Here is a 25,685-nt window from a genome sequence, read left to right as displayed (position 1 = left end):
ACAAGTGATGTGGTCACAATGAAGAACATCTTTAAAACTAAATCAGAGTCACGAAATGCTGATTCACCGTTTGTGGACCACAACTTAGCGGGAATGTGTTGAGCCTGAATTGATAAGGGTGTCTCTTGACGTCTCTTCTCCTGCATTGTTCATTTATCTCCTACTTTGTTCTCATTTGCTTCTATTTTATAACTCGGGGCTGCTTCTTTTTATCGACTCAGGATTTCCATTTTTTTCTTTCAGGCCCGAGGAGTGGGAGTGAATGAGGCGTTTCTTTTATGGGGTTTTTTTTTTTCCTCTCCTCTGAGCCACTCATCTCCTTTCAGTGCTCTCCGCTCCTCCTCCTCCTCCTCCTCTCCCATCATCACTGTTGCCGTCTTATCATACGTCCTGCCAGCTCTTCATTTTGTCGGACTCATTAGCATTTACTGTCGCTAATCACTCCCACAAGGAAGTGGCAATCCGAGCTAGCTGCCAGCTAGCGGGTTAGCACGCACAATGCTGAGCGGACGGGCGTGAGGGCTAACGGGGCGGCGCACATGATGGGCTGTCAAGGGCTAATCTGGTGGAGAAGTGTTCATTAAGTCATTAGCGCTGACGCAGCGATGAGATGGGTGCAGGCGGGAGTGATGCCTGGCTTTGTCCTCTTTTATCGCCTCCCTCCATTCCCTCCCCCTCCTCCTTCCCCGACAGTCTGTTTGTCCGCTGACTGACGGAATGAAGAGGTGGGAGACGAACGGATGGGGATAAAAGATGAAAAGAGAAGAGAGCAAGGAGGCAGATTCAACCGGGAGAGCAGAAGTCAAGTGTGGTGGTACTCGAACCCGGGCCGCCGCTGGGGCGACACGCTCCACGTGTTTCCCGCCGCCGCGCCTTCACAGGAGACACATTTGTCCACTGATCTGCGATCAAACGCGACGCCTCTCGTTGCAAAGTAATGCGGATGAACAGTAAAAGTGACGGATAAAGTACTGTTCAGTGATGAATGGCTTACTTACAGCTACTTCTTCTTTCGACCCTGTTCTCCAGCTGCAGGCGACTTTCATCATGTTCTCCCTTTGGATGAACGCAGCAATACTGTGACTCGGAGCAACCGCAATGGGTCATTTCGATATATTAATGTTTGCATAATTGCAGTAGCCCAAGTCAAATATAACAGCAAAGCCAGATTTGATTGATCACTTTGCTGCAAGTTGATTTTATTTTCCATTTTATTTATGTAAGATTTTCAAGAGTGAAGTGACATTATTAGATCACTCTTTTAAATAGCTTGTAGAGTTATTTTATTTATCTGTGAATTGTTTTCTATGTCAGTGACTGGGGAACGTATTATCCCGTTAGATAATACAGATTCCTGGGCGTAAAACATGTGGTGGTTGTAGTTACGTTTTATAAAATGTAGGATGTAATGCAGATCATATTTTATACATACCAGATGTGTGTGGTCCAATATTTGGAGATGGAAGTGTATCTCTCCTTTTCCTGCATGCAGCAGGAATAAACTTTAAATCTGGACATTTCTATTTGCAGCTCTCAAAGTCATATGATCTGTGTTTCACCAAATCGGAACCAGATTATTATTTTTTTCCAGTCCATGCATTTTACACATACTCATATATGTGAAGGTATGTATGCTTGTAAATGGTTTCCTTTTAATGTTTGTGAAGCACGCTGAGCTGCATTGTACTGTCTGAAAAGGGCTATATGGATAAAGATCGATTTGATTTGATAACCCAGCCACAAATCTGGTCAGCTTTTAAAATCATGTATTCATAAAGAAATCAAATAGGTGATGAGTATATCAATAACTAGCCGGATGAAAGCTCAATCCTCGGGTTGTTTTTTGCATGTTGTGGTTAAGTTCAATGACAGAAGTTTGAATAATTCAAAAAGACTGACATTTCACAATCAAGTCAGTATTTTCTACACATTGATGTGTATTTAGAGTAAGATTATATTTTTCACAGTCAGGTATGAGTTATTCATAGCGTGTGTGTGTGTGTGTGTGTGTGTGTGTGTGTGTGTGTGTGTGTGTGTGTGTGTGTGTGTGTGTGTGTGTGTGTGTGTGTGTGTGTGTGTGTGTGTGTGTGTGTGTGTGTGTGTGTGTGTGTGTGTGTGTGTGTGTGTGTGTCTGTAATGGACTGGTCGCCGGTCCAGAATGTATGCTTTGAAAATAATAAGCTCTGATCAGCTCCAACACCCTGCAACATTAAGCTGAATAAAGTGGAAAAGAAGATAGCGGGATGGAGCTACTGTCAGTTTGAAGTGACATAAGATGGTATTTGTAGCACCATCTTTTGTATTTGTGTGAAGAGAGAGACAGAAATATCTTATGTGCTGTACGGCAGGTGGACCATGAGGTTTACTTTAGATTGAAAACAACCAAAACCATGACGAGGGACCACCGGACTGTGGTGGTAAACTCCAGTCTGTGCAGTGAGCACTTTATTTCAGGTGTGATTAACTTGCTTTAAGTTAGCATTGACTTATCGACTTGATCACCCGAGTTATCGCTGAATTGCTGGTAAAGGAGGAATGTATGAGAGCGGGAAGCTGTTTACAGGGACGCTTTGGAGCTTGATTCTTGATGGTAAAAATAACCACTAAATATCAGATCTAAAGTAAGACGTGGGCAGGGGTGTTGCTGTTGTCGATGATTTATAACTACCAGTCACTCTAAAAATTATTTTAGCCCATGTGGATTTGTTGGGTTGGGTTTCTCTCTGTTAATAGCACCGAGAAAGTCACTGTGTTGTATGTGGGGCGATATAAATAAAGTTGAATTGAATTAAATTGTGAACTGAACAATTTTTTTATCTGCACATTGATTGTATTGACCAATCTTTGACAATTGGCCAGCAAACCACGAGCGAGCAGCCGACCGCACGGCGGGAAGATGCCCGCAGCGGTCTACTTCTCTTGGGTTAATTAGCGTGCGCCTGCTGCAGTATCATTCGGTGGAAACGACGACTGGTACTTCATTTGTGAGCGGGGCTGCGGTAAGCTGCTGTGCGCGGTTGTGTTTTGGCTGCCGTGGATGACCCAGGAGTAAATTAGCCCGCTAATCTCGGAGAGGTGGTGATTAACGAGTGAACCTGGAAGCTCTTGTTTGTGCCAGAGACCAGACTTACCGGCAACACAAACAGCAGCAGGGGAGCGCCGCTGTGCGTGCGTGTGCGTGTGTGTGTGTGTGTGTGTGTGTGTGTGTGCAAGCGTCACCGTAGAGGTCTACCTCTACTTCACCGTGCACACTCGAGGTAAACTGTGTATGAAAGCGTGTGTGTGTGTGTGTGGGGGAGTGGTGATGGGCCCCTACTGGTGCACTGCGTGTCTACGGTAAATCCAGCAATTAGTGCTCTGTACATAATTAACATGCTAATGAGTTGATCTACTTAAAAGCCGCTCTGACAAATAGAACAGAGACATGCATACAGCGAGCGACACACACACACACTGAATAGAGTCTAGGGGTGGGGCAGTACAAGTGACCCCACAGCCAGTGTTTGCTGATGCTCATTTGCATATTTGTATTATGGGGAGAGAACATGGATAGCCATCGCTCACCGCACACACACACAGGCCTGGGAGGACAGCAGTGGGGGGGGGGGGGGGGGGGGGGGGGATCAGGGGTGGGGGCTCATGGGAGAGGTTGCAGCTGGCGCATCCTCAAATAAACAAAACCTGGCTCCAACGCTGCAAACACACACCCCTCCATCATAAATGAGCAATTTCCACATCCTCTCTCTGTCTGAATCGCTGACCCAGAATATAACCTCAGCTATGATCACAGGGAGAGATGAGTGACTCATTGAGACACACATACATACACACACCTGGCAACAGGCTTTGGCAGACAAAGACACAAAACGCAGAGACAAAAAGTGAGCTTGTTGGCTGGTCGGGGCAAAACTTCAGCCATACAACTCAAATAGAAAAATAAATTTGACGATGAAATCTGCCACCTGATTTCACGTGTGACTCGTTTGATTTTTACCTATCCAGGTAGGCTGTGATCAGGGGCGAGCAGAGATTGGCCGTGGGCTTGGCCAGTCCGAGGGAAAAGATGGTGTCGAGCAGCCTCTGGATGGTGGGGATGGTGGAGGAGGAGAAGGGGGCTTTGGTCGCGACTGAGTTGAGCAGGTAAAACAGAGTGTTGAGGTTCGTGTCTTTCAGCACCGCCTCCTTCTCCTTCATCTCCTTCAGGATGTCCAGAGCCTCTGTGAAGGAGCCAGAAAGTGAACAAACATCAGACACCTGCTGCTGTATGACTTTTTCCGTCGAAAGAAGTGAGAAAAGATTAGAGAGAGAGACGAAGAAAAGAAAAAAAAAAAAGAAGAAGGACAAAGAACAAAAGAGAAGGAGAAAGAAAGTGAGAGGTGGGCAGAGCTCGGCTACCAGAAGAGTGTGTGAATATGATAAAAGAGCCCTTTAGCTAATTCCATGTGGGGAAAACAAACCCATATTAAAACAGCATTTTGCGCCCAGCAGGGATGCAAATCCAACCCCGTATAATGCCAACTCTGTGCTAATTGCTACTTGCGGTTTTCTAAACGAGACTACAATTACCAGACCCCTACAATGGAGGCCAGCTTTTTGCCGTGGCCATGTGGAAAGCACTTGGGGGGCTAAATTATAGGTATGTGGCGACAAGGGCCCGCCGTGGCCTCGGCGAGACCTCGGTAAGCGGGCGGAGGGGTGGATCGGTTTGGTCAAGTCCAGCTGGTAATGGAGGGCTTTTTACTGGGCCACGCGTCCATCTGGCCAACGCGAGAAGCTAAATGGTGAAGAGGGTGTGGAGGGATGCGCAAGTGTATATGTGGCGTATCGGGGTAAAGTAATTAAGATGTGTTTACCGTCTATTTAGACAGCTGCTAATGGGCTGACAGCGATACAGCCACTCTCCACCACGGATACTAATCTATACGGCAGGGCCAAGAAGAAAGGAGAAGATGGAGGGATGCGGAAACACTGAATACATTTGAATAATCTGCAAAAAGCCTCCGACGCCGGGTCCTATCTTCACACTCGGTCAGCGAGTGGCAAATATATTTGCACACACAGGCATGGAAGTAGGGAAGCAAATAAAATTAATGAGGGAATGGATTATATCGACAGCGAAACAGGTGATAAAACAGCAAAACCCTTCAAACAGACGTCTCACCACACACAGGCTGGGACACAGGGCCACTGGTGAGTGCTTTGGCATCCTAATTTCAGTCTGTCTCTCCATCTCCACACCTCCCTGTGCCAGTTGTTGTGGCGATGGGAACCAGAGGCTGTCACAGATTTAATGGGACGGGGGGAAATAGAGGAAGGACGGGTGGAGTAGGGGTGACTGGCGACACGGGAGACGCTGCCGAACAGGGGGAGTTAAAAGGAGGACAATGCAGTGGCGGGGTTGGCAGGGAGGGGGGGGGCACTTTGGTAAGCTGAAGGACGTTCTGACATGAGGCAAAAGGGGGGAAAACAGGCCAAACTGTGCAGTTTTCAGCCAGTGGTTTGTTTCTCTTTTGTTAACATTTCCACAATAAATGGCCTGCAGCGCGATCTGAGGTGGGAGCTGCTCCTCTTCTTCCTCTGCCATGACGATGTTGTCATTTAGCTCCACATTGTTCTTGATACCAGATAAAGCAGATCAGGAAGAATGGATTACGAGAAAGAATTTGGATGAATATTGGGATGTATTTTTGGGTTACTGCAGATTTCTCCCAGTTGGAAAAAAAAAAGAAATCACAATTAGTGACTAAAACGTAATGCTGTTTTGAAATCATTGCTTTCTTTTAGTTCACATATTCTTTATAGATTTTTTTTCACAGAACCAAAAATCGTTGGACAGTCATCATAAACAGCAGTTCCATCATAAAATATAAAAAATTTGTCCAACCCACCCTATACTCATATATGTTCTTAAAATACCACATCGGCCCAGCCCTTGTGCGTCCTAAATGTGTCTTACATGCTGGTGGAAACATACTTTATTTGGGGGCTTCACTAATGTAAAATTAGTTTTAAGATTTGTCAACATTCTGTGATAGATCTATATTTATATTATGTGTACAAATTGTCTACTTTTCGATTCTGGAGGGCCGCAGCCCTGCATGTTTCTCATGTCTTCCTTCTTTAACACACCTGAATGTCCTGATGGTTCATCACCACATTCAGCACGAAGCCAGGCAACGAGTTGCTCATTGAAATCGGCTGCGTTGAAGCAGGGAGACGTGGAAAACATGCAGGGCCGCGGCCCTCCAGGATCTGGTGACCCCTGCTTTATATAGATGCCCAAAGTGAGCAGCACCTGGAATTTCATTATATGTGACATATAATGACAATAAAGGTATTCTGGAGGTACAAGCACTAACCCCATGATCACTGATTTTTATGCGAGTCAATCTCTTCAGTTGGTATCTGTTTATTTTCTATTACTCACTTTTCCATTGTTGCCTGTCTATGACGGAGCAAACATAGAGAGACACCAAATTAACTGGTATCAGGTAAATTTGTGATCATTGTGATAACATTATTATACGTGACGAGTACATGAATTTGCATAGCATGAATGTAGATGGAACGTCATTTATTACAGCTCATTCAGTCTTTTGCAGTATGCACGTGCAAATGTCGATATAACGAGGAATCTAAGATATATTGCACAACCCTTGTATAATTCAACCAAATCATGTGAGTATTGGAGTTGTTTACTAAGGTACCACAAAGTTGTGGGAATTAGTTGCCAACTTGATCTCCAATAAACTATAAACAGTTTCTCAGTGATGATCCGAGTTCCTGCTGGAGTCTGTGCTGTTTATCAGCTCACATGTGACATATTCTCGCTCCCTGACTCCGTCTCGCTCCGTCCTGCCTCTCTCCATCACTCGCTGACAGACCCGCTAATCACAGAGACCAATGGCTCGGAGCTGATATGCGTAAATGGAGCTAACACCAGCTAACATCTCTCCGTCCACCGTCCAAGCCTCCCCCGTGGCGTCCTCCCTTCATCTCCCCCTTTATCCGTCCGTTTAGCCAGTATGCATATCCATCAGCGCAGCCGAGCATCGTGGCCAGCAAAGCGAGCCAGACCCCACACACACACACACACACATCAAGAGACGGAGGAGGCAGACAGGCCAGGTAAACAAACATCACACAGCCCAGTGGTTCATCTAATGTTCCATGACTTGACTGCTAGTGATGTCTCTCTCACAAAACACACACATGCACACAAACACACACACAGAGCCAGAGACGAGTCCAGGACCACCTAAAGCCAGAACAAGTGGTGTTTACCAAAGTGGGAGGATGGACAGACGCGGGGAAGGGGGACAAGGGCAGGTCAAAGAGACACTTGGTGATAGAGCAGAGTTGTATTTAAAAAAAAAATATATATATATATATATATCTTTTTCTTTTTTAAAGTGGAAGCAAAGGTAAGAGGAGATTAAGGAGGGATGTTCTGCCTTCTGAAGCTCATGTGAATACAGATGACAGATTCAAGTGGTCACATAATCGATGGATTAACGGGTGAAATCATTCTAGTGTGAGAAATCCCCCCCAAAAAGGTGAAAATTCTACCTTTATGTATCAGGAAGTGATCTCAGTACGATCTCTAACTTTCCAAAAGTGATCTCTTCCACTTGTTTGGAGCTTCCTTTACATTGGATTTCATTTGATTCATTTCATTATTTTAGAGAAAAAGTATCTAACCTACAAAGAAAAATGACATATTTTACATTTTAAAATGATCATAACATGCCGGCTGTATAGACCAGGAGTCTTAAAACTGTTATTCTGGCTTCATAACAGCTTTGAAAACCTCAAGTCAAATTTTATTTGCTCCATCACTACTCGCAACCTCTAAAGTTACTCTTTGTTTTAAGTAAAAACTGGTAAAAGTACATATTGGAAACAAGTCTACAAGTTTAAAATCGTGGCATGCAAGGCGCTCAATCCATCCATCGGGATCTCGCTCAAGGACAGGTTGTATGTTTGACACCTGTGGTCTAATCTCAGGTGAATTGGTTTTTTAAAGTTGATTTATTTTGTAATCAGACTAATATTTAGATAGAATCAACAAAAAATATTTTGGAATGGCTGCTGATTTTTCACAACCAGCTCACACCAATTCAAGTTAATGAATTTGTTTTTGCTGCGTTCGTTTAAGGAAACTGTGCCGAAGGTAAAAGCAGCATAAACGTGTGGGTCGGGACATTCAGTCTCTTTATGATGCAGAACTTGTAAATTTTACATGATATATTTTGTAGTTTGTGATGTATTTTTTTAATCATTCAATTTTAGTTAAGAAAAAAGTTGACGAAAGTAGAAGTGTGTGTTGGTACTAATTTTATGTTCTAACTTACATGATTTTTTCTCCATAAATAATCATATTTGTCATGTTGATTGCAAGTTTTTTTATGGTATCTTATGTTAGTTTATGCATGGGCTAACTGGCCTGACATAAGCACATGTTCACTTTCAAACTGTAGTTTATAGGTAAACTACATTTATCAATTTTTGATTTTGCCCCAGAAAAGGTCACATTGGTGTAACTTCTTCCACCAACAGTTACAGGAGCTGCCGGTTCCAAAGCGACACCACTCATACAGAGATTTTATTACTTCCTAGATATAACTCTTTCTCTGAAGGCCAATAGGAACTCTCATGAAACAACACACTTCTACAACACAAAGGGAAGCAGAAACTAAATATTACTTCCAAAGCAGACATTGTTCCGAAGGATTTTAGTCTGTCATAAGTTTAATTACTTGTGGCCTACAACTATAGTTTCATTAATCTAAACAGTGAAAATGAACACCAAAAGTAGCCTGTTGAGATTTATTTATAGGTTTTTACCTTCATTAACAATCACTGATTTAGAGAATATAAGATATTTGATAGTCTTATTAAGACACTTTCCTCTGGACACCTGGATTTAACTCCTATTATCCAACTTTTGTGTGCACGTTATTGAAAGTGCAATCATTCAAAATAGGAGGAACAAGCAGCAGCGGGCCATATGTTGGATCCTTTTCAGGCCAACTGCGTAAGAGCAAAAGTGATGGGAAAAGTCTAAAGGCTGAAGTAAAGTACGAACAAAGTTCCCTGGCGAGGCGGGACGGGGGAAACTCCACATCAAGGGCAAAAACAACAAAGCCATTAGAGAGGGTGAGAAACAAAGCAAGATGCCAGGAGACGTGATCTTCAGCTGGGCCTGGTGTGTACTGGGCGCCAGGCGGACCAGCGTCTGGGTGGGGACAGGCTAACATCAAGGTTGGCCATGTGTGCTAATGTGGCTGACAAGCGTACCCTCCATATGCACACTCTGGCTAATGGCAAATGCGTTAGCGCTGCCTATACACACCCCAACACACACACACACACAGACGGACACACCAACCGCCGTGCCACCAAAATGCCTTTTGCTTGAATTCACATGCAAATTTGTGCGTCTCTGTGTGTGTGTGTGTGTGTGTGTGTGTGTGTGTGTGTGTGTGTGTGTGTGTGTGTGTGTGTGTGTGTGTGTGTGTGTGTGTGTGTGTGTGTGTGTGTGTGTGTGTGTGTGTGTGGAATGCTCAAGCACTTCGGTGGACATGATCTGCCATTAGCATCAAGGCGGATTTCAATAATTCTGGAAAAATAGACACAGTCCTGTAATTTTCCCCTCTCTCATTTCTCACTGACGTGGATGAGCGTGGGTGGGGGAGGGGGGGGGATGAGAGAATGACACGCTTGGCGACAGAGCGGGGAAGAGAGGGTCAGATAGAGAGACGGAGACGAAGACGGGGAGAGAGCCTGGAGGGGTGGAGAGGGAAGGCGAGGACAGACAAGGGAAACATTTTGCCTGTCATTGAGTGCAAAAAGCAGAGCGGCAAAACTGATGGTAATTGGGTCTTCGATGGGCTGAAGGAAACCCACCGTAGCATTCTGGAAATGGCCGGCTAATGTGGTTTGAGGGAGGGAGAACGACAGATTGTGACAGACTTGGTGACACACACACACATTCACACACGTACACACGCACAAGCTCAACTACACGCATTCACATTGGCTTTTAAGTCCAGGACTGATCTACTTCAAAGGAAGATGCGAGGAGCTTATCAATGACCCAGTTAATTCAATTAAAAATGATTCAATTACCACTTTCGTGATTTACAGATGTGTCCTGCTCTAAATTAGTGAATCCCAAAAAGACAAAGCTGTTATAAAGACTGCAGAGTCTTGTAATAAACAGTATTAAGACGTGCCGAGCAACTTATAAGCACTGGGAGCATGACCTTGTTGACTTGATGCCACCGATTTAAACACCAAGGATCACACTGTGAAAGTAGGAAAAGTTGTCTTATCCAAATACTGGGGGGAAAAGAAAATAAAAAAATTATATATATATATATATATATATATATTAATGCTGCCCCAGGTAAGTTCATTTACGTAGCCTGGTTCAAACAAGGCAAATAAAAATATTTTACAGTTGCAAAAGTGAATTGCACCTGTAATTGTTGGTGTTTCGTGCCGTCAATGAGCAGTTGGTGTGCACATTGATGTCGTTGCATTCACCCAACACTTTCTCCAGACCACAGCGAGAGGTATAAAGTCATCTTATCTTATTGTGACTTGTTTTGTTGCCCACCAGACTGCGAGGGTGGTTTCAAACCTCCCCTACCATACTGCCTTCGGTCCTTAAGGTCACTCAGATGGGGTATAAATTGGCAAGTAAGACAGAACTCCAAGTCCTAGCTGCATATCTGTTAACATGTAAGAAGAAAAATCTACTCCAGGCTTCAATTCCTGTTTCAGCAATCTCCAATTCAAGCATTAACTCCATTATGAATGCTGGGATTTTATGTTTTGTTTGGTCTGTGGATGCAGTAGCATCAGTCGCTATGAGAACCGATTCTAGATTTTACCCTCCACTATTGATAAAGGTCGGCAGAAGTGGGGAAATATATAAATCCAAAGTGTAGTTGGGTAACCTTCAATTGAGAGTGACTTCATGTGTTAGAGACATGTTACGTTAACAAGAATGAAAAAGAGAACAAAACCACCCAAATGTTTTTGTTTTTGTTCTAATGGGGCGTTGTCAACTTACCCTCCAGTCTCTGGTTCATAGTGAGCAACCGGACCAGCGCCAGGCTTTTATTGGCATCCAGCATCATTGTGGAGTCCTTACGACTCCTAAAAGCAGAGATGGTGAGAGAGAAACTGATTAATGTATCCCACTTACAGTAATGCAACTCATCTTTTGTGTGTTCTCAGTGTTCGAAGTGATGCTGGAAGCAGGTGTTGAGTGAAGAGAAGGAAACAGGGGAGAAAGAGGGGAGAGTTTCCTGTGTTTTATCCAGTCAACAGAGAGGCTCGACCCTGCATTAATGTCTCCCCTAATACCACTCAAGTTAAACTTTAATGGCACCGCTACTGGTCGCAAGAGCCGCCCGGCGCGAGCGGAGAGCGCGTGTCAGGAGATTGTGCGTGCGTGTGCAGCCTGCTCCACTCACAATTCCCTCTTCAGGCTGAGCGCCTCCTCCACATTGTTGTGGCGACAGCACAGGTTGATGAGGATGGCGTAGCAGGCAGCTGTCATCTCGTCCTCGTGCTGCTGCTTCAGCTCAAGGGCACGCTCCAGTTTCTGATCAGACAGCGAAACTTTTGGTGAAAAACACGGCGGGAGGGCAACGCCACGGTGTTTAACGGGCGCCGATTGCAACACGCAGATCCGTACCTCCTCTAGACTCAGAGCCTGGATGAGCGGCTTGAGGACGGAGCCCACGGGCTTGTTCTCCGCTTTCAGCTCGGCCAGTTTTCTCTCAAGGGCCACAACTCTACCGGCGATTCCCTGAAGGAAGACAAAGATGTGTTCAACATGGGTGTTGACGATTGCAGTTCATGTTCTCCCGCTTCATACAGAATTGAGACGCTAAAGGCAGGATGCACCCTGGACGGGTCACCTGTCCTCCGCAGCGCTACAGAGAGACGCGCCGACTCACAACCACGTACAATTTTATAGTTACCAGTTGATCTAACAACGATGCATTCAGTTATTTTGTGTTTTTGAATCATGATACTCACAAAAAGAAACAACAGACTAAAAGAGAACATGCAAAGCTCAAAGAGTTCCACCCAGGGACATTTGTGGGAGCTAATCGTGCTAACATACTGCGCCACTGAGAAAATTCTGGGTTTTTTGTTTTTTTTAAATGCAAAAACATTGGATTATTCATTACCTCTGTCAAAATTCCAAAAAATTTGTAAGTTCTTGAATTTTAACCTTATAAATGCAGATAAATATAAATCAACTTTTGAAGAATGAAGCCAAAAAACATTTGTGAAGCACCATGTTATAGAACAGAGCCCCAAAGAAAGGCCCATGACACAAAGAAGATAGGAAACTGAAAATAGCAATTAAAAGAAAGTAATAACACCAAAAAAAGGGATTTTTTTTTTCTTGTGCATTTATCACTCTGTCCTACTTACAGTCTCTTGAAAAGTAAAGGTTGTAGATTCACTCTCCCCTCTGTCGTTTGGATCCACCAATGCGCTCACATCCTGACACACACACACACACACACACACACACACACACACACACACACACACACACACACACACACACACACACACACACACACACACACACACACACACACACACACACACACACACACACACACACACACACACACACACACACACACACACACACAGTTAACATTTGACAGTTAACAGCTACGATGGTGAGGTGGCAGCAATCACAACAGCAGTTAAAACTGAAGCAGTACAAACATCCTCTCAGCCTTTACTTTGTTTCTCTTTACTGCTAAATACTTTCTACAACTTGTAAACTGATAAACCCACGATTCATACTGCAGTGGTAAAAGTCAAACTAAAGCTGAGCGAGTACCTCGATGAGTTCGGGGACTTGTTTAGCCACCAGGAGCTTCCTAATGCCTCGAAAGATGCTTACTGGAAATGTTATGTTCTGCAAGAAAACAAACAAACCCACAGGCGGTTAAGAAACATTATTCACGTGTGGTGGAGTGATGAGCTAAATGACAGATGTTGGAGATCGGATGTTCGCCACATAGACCTTGGATTTATTGTATTCATTGTACAGAGTGCATGATATCTGCATTTGTTGAATCTGTTTTTCCTTCATGGAGCCGTAGAGGAGTGAACTGGTCATATCTTCAATCCACCTTGTCCAGTTGGGTGCAAAGTGTTTTATAGAAATATTGCACTCACAACCATAATTTAATTACTTTAAGAAGATCGAAACACTTGAAGAGGCCGGTGACAGGTAACATGAAACCTCCTGAGCTCAAAGTGATTCTCAAAGCTCACTCTGTTGTAGTACAGAGTACTCTGAAGGCAAGTAGAATACCAAATCTGTGGTACATGAGGTCGATTTCTGCAGAAGAAAATTTTATGATTCTTCTAGGACTCTAAATATTAACTTGAAATACTGGAGCAGTAAACTGTAGCACTGAACTCAGAGCACCCAGTGAAGACGGGACTTTTAACCTCAAAGTGTAAAACATGATTTAATCTTGCGCGACATGTCTGGATGTCGCGGCTCAAACCTTCACGGTACATGAGTGGAACGCTGGATGGAGGCCACGGCGGTGTTTCCTGCAGCGTGTGTGAATAATCCGAGTCTGATTACACATCGCAAATCATCTGAGATCAAAGAGTTTAAGCTCTTTTAAAGCAGGAGGGTTGTGAATGAACTGGATGTGCATGATATGTGTGTGTGCAGTACCTGAGCCTGCAGCTGATTGAAGAAACTCCGCAGTTTGTCTTCCTGCGCCCGCAGCTCCTCCTCCGACATGCCGTCGATCAGATTGTATAAGAAGTAGGATGAAGAGTCTGGAAAAACAACACACACACACACACACACACACACACACACACACACACACACACACACACACACACACACACACACACACACACACACACACACACACACACACACACACACACACACACAGTGAGCAGTTAGAATAAATTTCATTTGCCAGTGTGTCAGTCACCGCGCCCATTTGTGCATTTATACTATTTTTCCGTAACCTCTGCACAGTGTGTGGCTGCTGACAGAGGCTCCTTTTGGGCTGCAGTTTGAGTGAATGTACAATGGCTGGTGGTGACAGTTTCCTCTTACTGCAGTGTGCACACGCACACACACACACCCAGAGACAAACGCGAATGTCGTTTAACGGGATGTGACATGGATAACAGTCTATATCGCTCCCACCAGCACACACACACACACCAGTTTCAGCACATGGGACTCTTGTGACACACACGCTGACACAGAGTGACACAGAGTGACACACACACACACACACACACACACACTCACTCACACACTCACACACTCTATCTACTCAGCACTTGTGTCAGCAGCCAGGCTCCATTTCCGAGGAGGGAAGAGAGCAGGTCTCTCGCAAACACACACCTGGACATAAACACACACGAGCTTCATGACGAGGAGTGGGCCGGGCAGCAGTCTACTGCTACTGACACTGTGTATATCACACACACACTGCACTTTTTTGTCATCTGAATGATAGTTGGAAGGTGACAGAGGCTGCAAAGAAAGCGGTCTGCAACTTATGAGATAGATGCTACATGGGTCCTCTCCTCGGCTTTTCTCACCCCACACACACACATCCACACACACTCACACACATGGATGCGGGAGTAGTGTGCCTCATACAAGGACATGGATGGCGCACCCTTCTACATGTGTGTGATATGAATGTCGTGACTGGCATGTAACACCAGCGTGCATAAATGTTTCCCTACCAGCCGGCTTCGTGCCTCCTTTGGAAAAGCGGTCATCTTCATGCAGGAGCAGAGTAATCTGAAACAACAAAAGAAAAGGAATTTAACATAAATGCAAATGGTGGGAGAAAAAATAATATTAAGGTATGAGAGAAGATGAAAAAAGTGTAAACAAAAATTTTAAATCCAATTTTCCAATCCAAGTTTTTTTTTATGTGATTTTGAGCCGCTTCAACATAGATTTAAATGTAAAAACATTGATTGTAAGACGTTCCCTATCAACGTATCCAAGATGCATGTTAACTCTAAACTTGGCTTAATCCAAATACTTAGTGTAGCATAAGGACATTTAAATAAGTGTATTAAAATAAACAATATTTGATTTGATAAGGGCGCAAATAAAACTGAATGAATTAAAATGATAAAATATATTCACAAAAGGCGTCTGTTTTACAGTCAATAATACATCATTTTGTTAATTTCTATGATTTATCTTAAAAGATAAAACTATTTTTAAATCTCTGTTGTCATGTATCGTTCTTCATCGACACTAAAGAAGAGGCTTACCTTCACCATGCTCTCCACATCGGTGGACCTGCAGGGGGCAGTAGAGGACAATACATCAGAATGAAGCACCAGAAGGTCAACAAGACCCACAGTTGTCAGAGCAAACTTGTTTTTTGGGGTCACAATCATACAGAGAGAATCTCAAGTTCAGTGTACATTTCCTACAGACCTGACAAAAAAGTTTTCCTGTCAGACTTTTGAGCCGTTGAAACCGAGCCTTTTTTTTTTTTTTTTTTAGGATTCTGCTCCACTTGACTTGACTTTGAAAATGTTTTCCTAATCTGTGAAGCATCTGCTTCCGTTTTTTTGTGAGTGTATCATAAAGTGGCGGAGAGAGAACAACCAAAATGTGGCAAATGCGTTGAAGAAATAATGTTTGAGTCGTGTTTGGAGCAAGTAAAAATGGCTTTACAGCAAAGGTTTTCCTGTTTTATTTGATTCCTAACGTCAATATTGCTTTCAGTGCTTCATGTTTTCTGCCCACAAATTGGGAAATCTGCATTTTCAAAAGATAAAAAAAAAAATCCTTTCACATGAGTGAAGTTGGCATGCTGCAGCAGGTGAGAAATAGTGAACACTGTTCTCAGGCTGTAAAATTGCATTTGATATATACATATTTAAAGAAACTACTTCAATATTTTATATCAGCAGCTCTACAGTGTATCGAATAATGGAGCGTATTACAATAAACTTGAGGTAAGAAAAGATAAGACAAGTGTTGTTAACACCGACAGTGTCACGTTGCCATAGTTACCAGAGTGACAGTGTCGTACAATACGACGACAGATTTTCCTATTTGACACTCAATCTCAGTGAAAGAGGAGAGGTGGCAGCACAAAAGCCTGGGAAACCTCAAAAGACACACACACACACACACACACACACACGGGCTAAACGATGACAATGTGCGACATTTCTGGTGTTGTCAGCGAATTGGTGGGGAGGAGGCGAGCAGGGTGAGAGGAGAGGAGAGAAGAGGTCTTTAATGATTAAATTATCCCCTGACCTTGTCTTTGACAGGGGCAGAGCCCACACTGCAACACACACACACACACACACACACACACACACACACACACACACACACACACACACACACACACACACACACACACACACACACACACACACACACACACACACACACACACACACACACACACACACACACACACACACACACACACACACACACACACACACACACACACACACACACACACACACACACACACACAGCGAATGACAAGCCCAATTATGACCCTGTCAGGGAACCTAAGCATCAGAGGGTGTGTGCGTGTGTGTGTGTGTGTGTGTGTGTGTGTGTGTGTGTGTGTGTGTGTGTGTGTGTGTGTGTGTGTGTGTGTGTGTGTGTGTGTGTGTGTCTGTGTGTGTGTGTGTGTGTGTGTGTGTGATAAGAACAAAGCTAAAGGAGAAGAGGATTCAGAAATTAAAAACGACGCAACAATACGCCGATACTTCAAATAAAAAAATAACATCCAGATGTCATTCGTGCACACGCTGCAATAGTTCCTGACAATATTTCAAATGTCACTTGCATGGACTGCTACATCTTGTCTAATGCATAGGAAAAAAAAAATTATATTTCCAGTTGTCATTATTTTTCACACATCCTTTTTAAACTCCAAAACTGCTCGATTCAAAGTCAGTAATGTAATTTAAAAGAAGATGGCGCTTTTCAAATAAAAAAGTAAGAAAAATATCTGTATTTCATTTATTATTTCAAAGACCCAAGTAGTTGATTTATGCACAAGCTGCAACAAAACTCTCCTGGCTGAACTAAAACCTTCAAAGTTGAGCTCAACTGAGCACATTTTACCTCTGGAGAGAGAGAGAGAGAAAAAGAAAAAAAAACTTTGGCCCCTGCAAACAAGTCAGCACTTTTCTCTTTGACTCACCTCCAGCCTCGCTCAGGGGCCGTGGTGTGTGTGTGTGTGTGTGTGTGTGTGTGTGTGTGTGTGTGTGTGTGTGTGTGTGTGTGTGTGTGTGTGTGTGTGTGTGTGTGTGTGTGTGTGTGTGGTGCTAAACTGTAAATATTCATAAACATCCCTTCAACAAAAGCCCGTGGGTCAGAGCGCGGTCCCGAGGCCAACTCGCTGCTTGTGTGCGTCTGAGAGTGTGAGAAAGAGTGAGACCAGCACAGGGGGGGTCTGGGTACGTGGGGCAGTGCTGGGCATCTGCTTATTTACATATCTCCCACGGTGCTTTGGGGTGAGAGCTGAGGGATGACTGCCTCCATATGCATGAGGCGTCCATGTATCTGCGTGTGTGTGTGTGTGTGTGTGTGTGTGCTTGCGCGTGTTTTTCCCTGCAGCTGCCCACATGCACGGACGCCGTGGATGGTGTGATAGGCTGCACATGTCATATTCATAGCATATGCCACAGTGACCTCCATAGAGCTACAGGCCTCCCTAAAGCACCGGCCCGGACTTGGGAGGAAAAATATGGAGAAATATGGAACGTTATCAAAATGATGGAAACTAAAGACACAAACAGATTAAACTCACTTTTTGAAGCCTGAGATGAGGTTGATGCGGAAAACACCGATGTCCAACCCTGAGAAGGACGGATCGGACACTGAGGGAACAGAGGAACAACAGAAGGGATTACAAGAAGAAGAAGAAGAAAAAAAATCACTGAATAATCTTCAAATAGACTTAAATGGGCCGTTTGCTGTGATAGAAAATAGAAAACACAAAGATTACTCTTTTTTTGCCTCCAATTCATGATTTATTTAGTTCTTTGTTAATAAACGTTGTTCTTAGTTCTGAATTGATTCTGGGGATGAAACAGGACAATGAAAACAAAATTCCAGATCAATCAATGGGAAAATAACTGATAGGATTAATGATTAAAACTGATATTAGGCTGCAGCTCTGGCTGTGTGTGGAGTAACACGTCAGATGTGTTGGGTAGGTTTTCAGCATCCTCCTTTCTGATACCAAATGTAATACATCAGACAGCTTCCAAGCTGTTTAACTTTTACTCGGTTAATTATGGACAATGAAGATATATTACATCCACGTCATAAATGCTGAAAAAGAAAACAACAGATTTTATGATTTGAGCTCTTCAACATTCAATCATGGATCAATGAAGGCTGTCGGGTGTATATTTATCTATTTACTGCTACCTTTGTGTATTTCTGATGTCACACAAGTGGACCAACATATCATGTTTACCCATATATCCGTCCATTGTTGTTTTCAAATGAAATAAATATATTTCTTTCTGAATAAAACTAAGTCGACGCCTCAACATTGGACCAGAAGCTTTATCGTGATTGGATGATTCTGTTCAGGTGTTTCGGTTTCATTTTTGTGATGTGAAATAAATAAATAAAAAATAATAAATGAACATGTAAAAAAAAAAAGAAAAAAAAAAAAAAAAAAAAAAGAAAGTGTTGATCATTAATTTAATTTAAAAAAAAAATTTTTTTTAAAGAAAATCCTACAAAGTAGTGAAACTGTTACTTTAAGAAAACATTTATTTTCCCTCTTGAATGCTCCTGATCTCTTTGGATTTCTTTTTTTTTTACTTTAAGTCCTTGTTTTAGTAAAGTCTCACCTTTAATTTATTACAGAAACAAAACCGTTTCATTGAGTCCAATATTATCAAAATAATGTTTTAAAGTGTTACAGAGGTAATTGATTATAACTTTGTACTTTAGAGAGACAGTGTGCAGATATAAACAAGGGACAGGAAACAGACTTTAAAGCTTCATATTAATGACAATTTCATTTAATTGAGAAGTAATAAAGACGCTGTGATGCTTTGAACATTGTCCAAAAACAAATTGAATGGATCACTTTTATCTTTATTTGAAAAAAAAAAAAGGGAACTAATGTATATTCTTTCCACCAACAATTAGTATTTTCCAATCACTGCTCAAAAATAGAATAGTGAGGGCTGTTCTACAAGTAAAATATGAGAATTTAACTTAAAAAAAAAAAAACACAAAAAATTTACTCTATTAAATCAACATGCACGAATTTGATATTTTACTCCATAAAAAGCTGAAACTGGCCCATTTGCCACAAAGGATATGTAGAATGGCTGCATGTCCATTGGACCAATAACTTCAATTTAAATGATTTGATCTTTGTGGCCAAGACCAACAAAAAAACTAAATAAACAAAATGGGAAAACAGTTGGAGGGTTTTTTTTGCTCGTTTTCCAGGCACACTGCACGTGTGCTACGGAGAGGAGAAATTCACAATATGCAACAAAACATCAAAAACTTTCACTAAAAGAGTTTTTATTTAATTTTTTTTTAAATCACCGGGGAAGCCGAGCTCCATAAAGAGGAAACGGAGCAGCATATGTGAAAATGAGCGTTGGATGTTTGAGACTAAAAGGAGATGAAAGACAGAAAACAGGAAGAGGCATCCATTATTTACCAGCCTCCTCTATCCCGACCCTGTGCCAGTGGAGGCGCCGCTCCTTTCTGCCTTTTACATATTCACACTGACTAATCTCTTAAAAGGCCTGATGAGCACCGAGGAGTAAGCAGGCAAATGTACCAGCGTGTGCACAAGTGTGTGTGTGTGTGTGTGTGTGTGTGTGTGTGTGTGTGTGTGTGTGTTGACGCTGAGCCAATTAGCCCGCAGGCAGAGCAGCAGTTTCTTTTTTTTTCCAGCAGTTTTATGACGGGTACCGTCAAGCCTTGTTGAGTTGGTGTGAATCTGCGTGTGTGCGCTTACGCAGGTTGTGCAGCTCGGCCAGGTCAGTGGCCGCAATCAAGCGGACCTGTGAGTGCAAGAAGTGCTCCGAGTCCATGGAGATGCCCGCCTCCTGAACGGGGGAAAAAGTCATTCTGGTCAAAATCCACCACGTGTGATCACGTGATCAATCAATCAATCAATCAATCAATCGAGACACAGACACACAGACACACAGACACACAGACACACAGACACACAGACACACAGACACACAGACACACAGACAGGTTACCGTCAAGGCTTTTTGAGCAGCCTCCACGTTGGGGAAGACGGGTAGGATGTATCTGGATAGAGTCTCGGCATCACAGGAAATGCCGAGCTCCTGCATGCCCTTCATCACCTCCAGCACACCTGCAACACACAGCAGGAGGGAAAAAGAATTTTTTAAATTAAAAAATAAATAAAATTCAACCAAGGGTCTGTGTTTGCAGGGAAAGTTCAGGTTTGTGCCCACATCCATTGACTGATCAGTCAAGTTTGTTCCTTTCCAAATAAATACTATTTTTAGAGCTGAGAGTGTTAACATTGATTTAACAGATTTAGGAGTCACAGACATAAAACTGAGACCTGAGCTGAGATATCGGTGATGCTGCCATGACATTCTTTTGAGACATTTTACTGTATTTTGCACCAGTATTTTCAGTGTTATTCCTATGCTGGTGCATAAACAGACATTTTTTTCACGTACACTTTGCCAGACAACTGAGAAAAACTTGAACATTTTAATTCAACGGTCACCATGAAGATGAAATTAGACCACATGTGGCCTCTGAAATAAAATGTATTCAATACCCCTGTCTTGCACTAATAGTACAACAGTATTTGGTTTAAATGATGTCTTATTTTTTTAATGTTCTCAACAATGCAGCCTGAATAAGTTGGTGTTTATGTAGTGCCTGATGAGACATTGTCAAAAAAACTAAATAAAAAAAACAAGTAAACCACTATGTGGAGGCCCGGAGCTGTAAAAGCACTGTTGCACAAAGAAACACACAATTTTATTAGCAGCCCTGCTCTCTACCTCCAGCTGGTAGTATGCATAGGAGCGCGCTGGGCCTGGACACTTCAGCCATCACCCTGTTCTCCAGCAGAACCCTGAGGTCCTGCCCAGGGGCAAGAGGGCTGAAACAGCCGCATGCATATGGAACAGAGCGTGCACATGAGGGGGCAGCGCTGCAGCACTTTGCATATATCTGGGAGCGTGCCCGCAGAGGACAGTGACCTGAACGAGCACACACACACACACACACACACACACACACACACACACACACACACACACACACACACACACACACACACACACACACACACACACACACACACACACACACACACACACACACACACACACACACACACACACACACACACACACACACACACACACACACACACACACACACACACACACACACAGTTTGTTCTCGGTGTGTGTTGCTGCTGCTGGAACAGAAATATCAATGCATCCACGTTATTTGCTATAAATGAACACATCAGCTTGTTCCCATGCGGACTCCAGCAAACTACACTAAAGTGCTTCCCTGAGTCGGCACACCTCAAGACGCGGTGCGTATTTAAACACCACTCAGGTTCATATATCTGTGTTTGTGCGTCCTCCTGGGACGTATGTGTTCACCTGGCAGTCTCTCTCCTGGGCTGAATAAAACATGAGCGCCAGGCTTTTATACGCCATTAAAACCTGCGGCTGAGTTGCATTATCCCAGGTAGCGCTACCTGGGCCACTCCGCCCGTCCTCCCCCTCCCTCCATATCACTCATTCATCCGCCCCTCTCACTATCCATCTTCCCCGCTTTCAAGAAAAAGTAAACAGGCGATCTTCCTCTTTCTTCTCAATGGAGGATCCGTCCGCCGTCCCGTCCTCTCCTCCATTCTTACCCCCTAATCGCTTTCATCCGACCTTTTTTTATGAAAGGAGAGAGGGAGAACCTGCTTTGCTCCTGAATAATCCATAATCAATTTCACGGTGAGCCAGACAGACAGAAAACAAGTGAATGGAGAGCCGGGACGTAAAAACGCACAAGCAGGCTTTTTCTCACATCCTTTCATGATCATCAGCACTTTTCAGTCTCTCAGCAAAGACATTGGTATGTTGCTTTATTTTTATTTTATTTTTTGCTGGTCAAGTCGGAGACCGAAAAGCTTTTAACCCTTTAACCGTTTTTGCTCCGTTTATTTGCAAGCTTCGGGCAAAACAACTATGCCTCAGTGAAACTGCGATAAGTCCAACGAATGTAAACGTTCAGCCTGTGGTGGTGATGCATGGTGGCTTTAAACCTGCAGTCATATGTCATATAGTGAGAGGGTTTGTGGAAGGCCAATGCCACGATTGGGAGACCAAAGACGTCTCAGGAGTGACTGCTGCTACAAGGTCCGTATCCTCCCATTACTTCCGGAATAAAAGTTTTCCACCAGCTAGATTCTCTATTAGCTTTATTTATTTATTCTCTGTAGACACAGGCGAAATGTCTTCACAACTTTTATTCTCATCGTTAGTGACCGAGCGATTCTACCACAAGAAACTTATGTATTCAATTTCAATCAAAATACATTCATTTGATCATTTTTAACTTGAAATATTCATTTGGGGTTTCAGTTGATATCCAATTCAAACGTGCTCAAAATAACCACTGTCTAATCACTTCCTGAAGAAAATTGGTTTGTACAGAGCTCTGGGACAGGGATCTTATCTATCCCCGGTTTGAGCCTGGGTTTGGCATCTGTGACAAAATGGCCCGAGGTGTGAAGGTGTGTGATCGTCTTTCTGTGTCTGTCCTGTGATGGATCGCATTTGTCCGTACACAGAGGATGGATGGAGAAATGACAAAGAGGAAAAAAGATGAGATCCGTGTCCAAAAAAGTGAAAGTTTGAACTGATTACATCAGGGGTGTCAAACCTAAGGGCCGTGGGCCAAAACTGGCCTGTAAGCGGCTCCAATTCGGCCCCGGAAAAGACCAAGCAAACTGAGGAAAACTGCAAAGAAAGCATCGACTTTTTAACTGAGGTATCAGTGACGCCGTATATCAAAATGAGTAAACTCGTTAGTAGAAAACAAACATCAGCCTTCAAGTCATGTGGTCAGTATTTGAAAAAAACATGCAAAAGGACAAAGTTTTTGACATTTCACCGTATTTAGTACCAGAAAGTCTCATTAAACAATGTCTTTTTGTTGAGATTGTAGTCATTTTTGGTACCAATTGCAAAACATTTTGCAGCAACAAGTTTTTTGAAATTTATACTCTGTGCCACAACAAAGAAAAACTTTAAAGTTCAGATGTAAAGACTATTATTTTACTGTTCCGGGCCACCAAGATGAAATTGGGCTGTATGTGGCCCCTGAAATAAAATGTGTTTGACACCTCCGCTCTAAACCATCTATGTGACGACACCTGACACTGGCATCAACGCTGCTTAACATTTGCGTGATCATAACAACATAATCTAGTTAGATAGAGTCAATCTGAGGCACTTGATACTCCACCGAACTTTAAAGGAGAACAGTGCAAAAAGAGTTGAGATTAAGCAAGAAAGAAATGAAAGATACAACAGAAAGTAAAGATATTAGGAATTGTTTTTTTTTTTTTTTTTAACTCTCCCCCTCGGCTCTCTCTTTGTCCTTACCCCATAATCCCATTTGTGAGGAACTCTTTTTGCCGTCTCTCCTGTCCGAACCATTTAAAAACAGACTGAGCGGAGAGGAGTCCTGAGAAGAGCGGAGACCTCTCCGGGCTGGTCAGCATAAAACCTGACATCCCATCCAGGCAAGAAGTATCAAAGTAGTGAGTTAAGCATGGCAGTGGTCACAAGATATCACCATCAGATTCATGTCTGCAGGTTAACTGTCACAGACGAGAAGTGAGGACGGAGGAAAGAGAGGAAAAGAGGAGTGGAGTGAACCGGTCGCTGTCATCTCTTCCCGTACTTGGGACATGAGTACCTGTCACTTCCCCTTCCCGTTCTCCTCCAACACCATCTGTCTCGCCGTCGCTGCATATCCATGACTCTCTGTAGGTAAACTTTGTAAGCGGCGAGGCAACGGCAAGCTTTGAAAATGGTGCCAAAAAAGAGAGAATTTTCATCTATATGCTGCTTTGAGTGAAATGGAATCATCAGCTGCATTTCTGCATGCGGCGTGTTCCGTGTGACAGGCTGGGCTGGGTTACAATAAAGGGGTCAAAGATGAGGGCACGCAGGTGTGGAGGGCGAGCCTGAAAGCAAAGAGGACCCGACAAGGGAACCTTGACATCTTCTTCATACAAGGGGCCAAAAACACTCCCTTGCTCAGCAGGTTCCCCGCCCTCGTTTTCATGCTCCACCATGTCAGAAGTGATCAAGGCGCGTGGTGTCGCCGGGACTGACAAGCGTCGACTAGCTGGCGGCAGGTGGCGAGTACGGCCGAGCATATGCTTTCACTAAACCCAGCAAATCCACACCTCATCAGAATGTGGGGGGGGGGGGGGGGGGGGTTCTTTTCCTCCCTCCTCCTCCTCCTCCCCACCCTCCACCCCAATTCCACGGCTCCGGCCTCTTTGCCCGCTAGTGACACCTGTGGACAAAAAGTGACACGGCGCTTAATATTTCATGGGCCGTGCACAGTGGGGCGCGTAATCCAAAGTGAATTCCCTCAGAGCGCTTGCATTTACATGAAATCAAGTCACTCTGCATCAGTCACATCACCTGCACTGCCCCCCGAAAGCCCGCTGCACACACATAAACGTCTACACACACACCCACCCCTCCTACAGCCAACAAATGAGAGAGAGAGAGAGAGAGAGAGAGAGAGAGAGAGAGAGAGAGAGAGAGAGAGAAACAGGAAGGCTGCATGATTCATGAGGGTTAAGGCTAACACCATCGGAAACAAGCAAGTGTATGTGAGTGAGAAGTTTCTCCACTTTCCTTCCGTTCGTCCTTCCTTGGATATCTAAATGGATAATATCTGATGCGTTTGCTTGGCTTTTAGAACTTTGTGTGTGTGTGCGTGCGTGCTTAAAATCATGTCTGGTCGTCTTCTTCACGCTGCCAGGCCAGGCTGAGACAGCCCACCGTTCAGAGGGAGGATCCGTCTCGACCACATGGAGAAAAAAAACAACTAAAAGTCAATCCGCAGCCTCGACACACTGGTCTAACCAGCCTCGGCTCCCTGCCAGCTCAAATGCTGTCAATTGGCTGACAGGAGGAAAATGCATCATTTATTAATCGCTCTAAAAAAGCCCAAAGAGAGAACCACAGCTCAGCATAAATAAAGCACTTAAAAACCAAGCTACTGCTGCACACACTTGACAGGGTGCGTTCTCTAATGAGCTGCGAATCCTGACAAGTCTCCAAAAGCTGGCTATCTGTCACTGAGACCATTTCTTACCACACACACACACACACACACACACACACACACACACACACACACACACACACACACACACACACACACACACACACACACACACACACACACACACACACACACACACACACACACACACACACACACACACACACACACACACACACACACACACACACACACACACACACACACACACACACACACACACACACACACACACACACACACT

The 25,685-nt window shown here is 43.7% G+C and overlaps 1 protein-coding gene across 1 annotated transcript in view; it reads right to left on the bottom strand.

Moving 5' to 3' along the window:
• The window catches only part of lrpprc (leucine-rich pentatricopeptide repeat containing), a 70,937-nt gene that overhangs the window by 35,249 nt on the left and 10,003 nt on the right, over positions 1 to 25,685 (bottom strand). Inside the window, exons 12-23 of the mRNA XM_080482278.1 lie at positions 20,323 to 20,441; positions 20,070 to 20,160; positions 17,874 to 17,943; positions 15,346 to 15,373; positions 14,800 to 14,857; positions 13,751 to 13,857; positions 12,893 to 12,970; positions 12,466 to 12,537; positions 11,714 to 11,827; positions 11,490 to 11,620; positions 11,084 to 11,169; positions 3,995 to 4,217 (exon numbers count right to left, since the gene is read on the bottom strand). Of these exons, the coding sequence (XP_080338404.1) occupies positions 3,995 to 4,217; positions 11,084 to 11,169; positions 11,490 to 11,620; positions 11,714 to 11,827; positions 12,466 to 12,537; positions 12,893 to 12,970; positions 13,751 to 13,857; positions 14,800 to 14,857; positions 15,346 to 15,373; positions 17,874 to 17,943; positions 20,070 to 20,160; positions 20,323 to 20,441 (1,177 nt within the window). The remainder of the gene's footprint in view (positions 1 to 3,994; positions 4,218 to 11,083; positions 11,170 to 11,489; positions 11,621 to 11,713; positions 11,828 to 12,465; positions 12,538 to 12,892; positions 12,971 to 13,750; positions 13,858 to 14,799; positions 14,858 to 15,345; positions 15,374 to 17,873; positions 17,944 to 20,069; positions 20,161 to 20,322; positions 20,442 to 25,685) is intronic.

Source organism: Lipophrys pholis (genome assembly GCF_963383615.2).
Source record: "Lipophrys pholis genome assembly, chromosome: 15".
Lineage (NCBI taxonomy): Eukaryota > Metazoa > Chordata > Actinopteri > Blenniiformes > Blenniidae > Lipophrys > Lipophrys pholis.
This window is presented reverse-complemented; position numbering and strand designations above follow the sequence as displayed.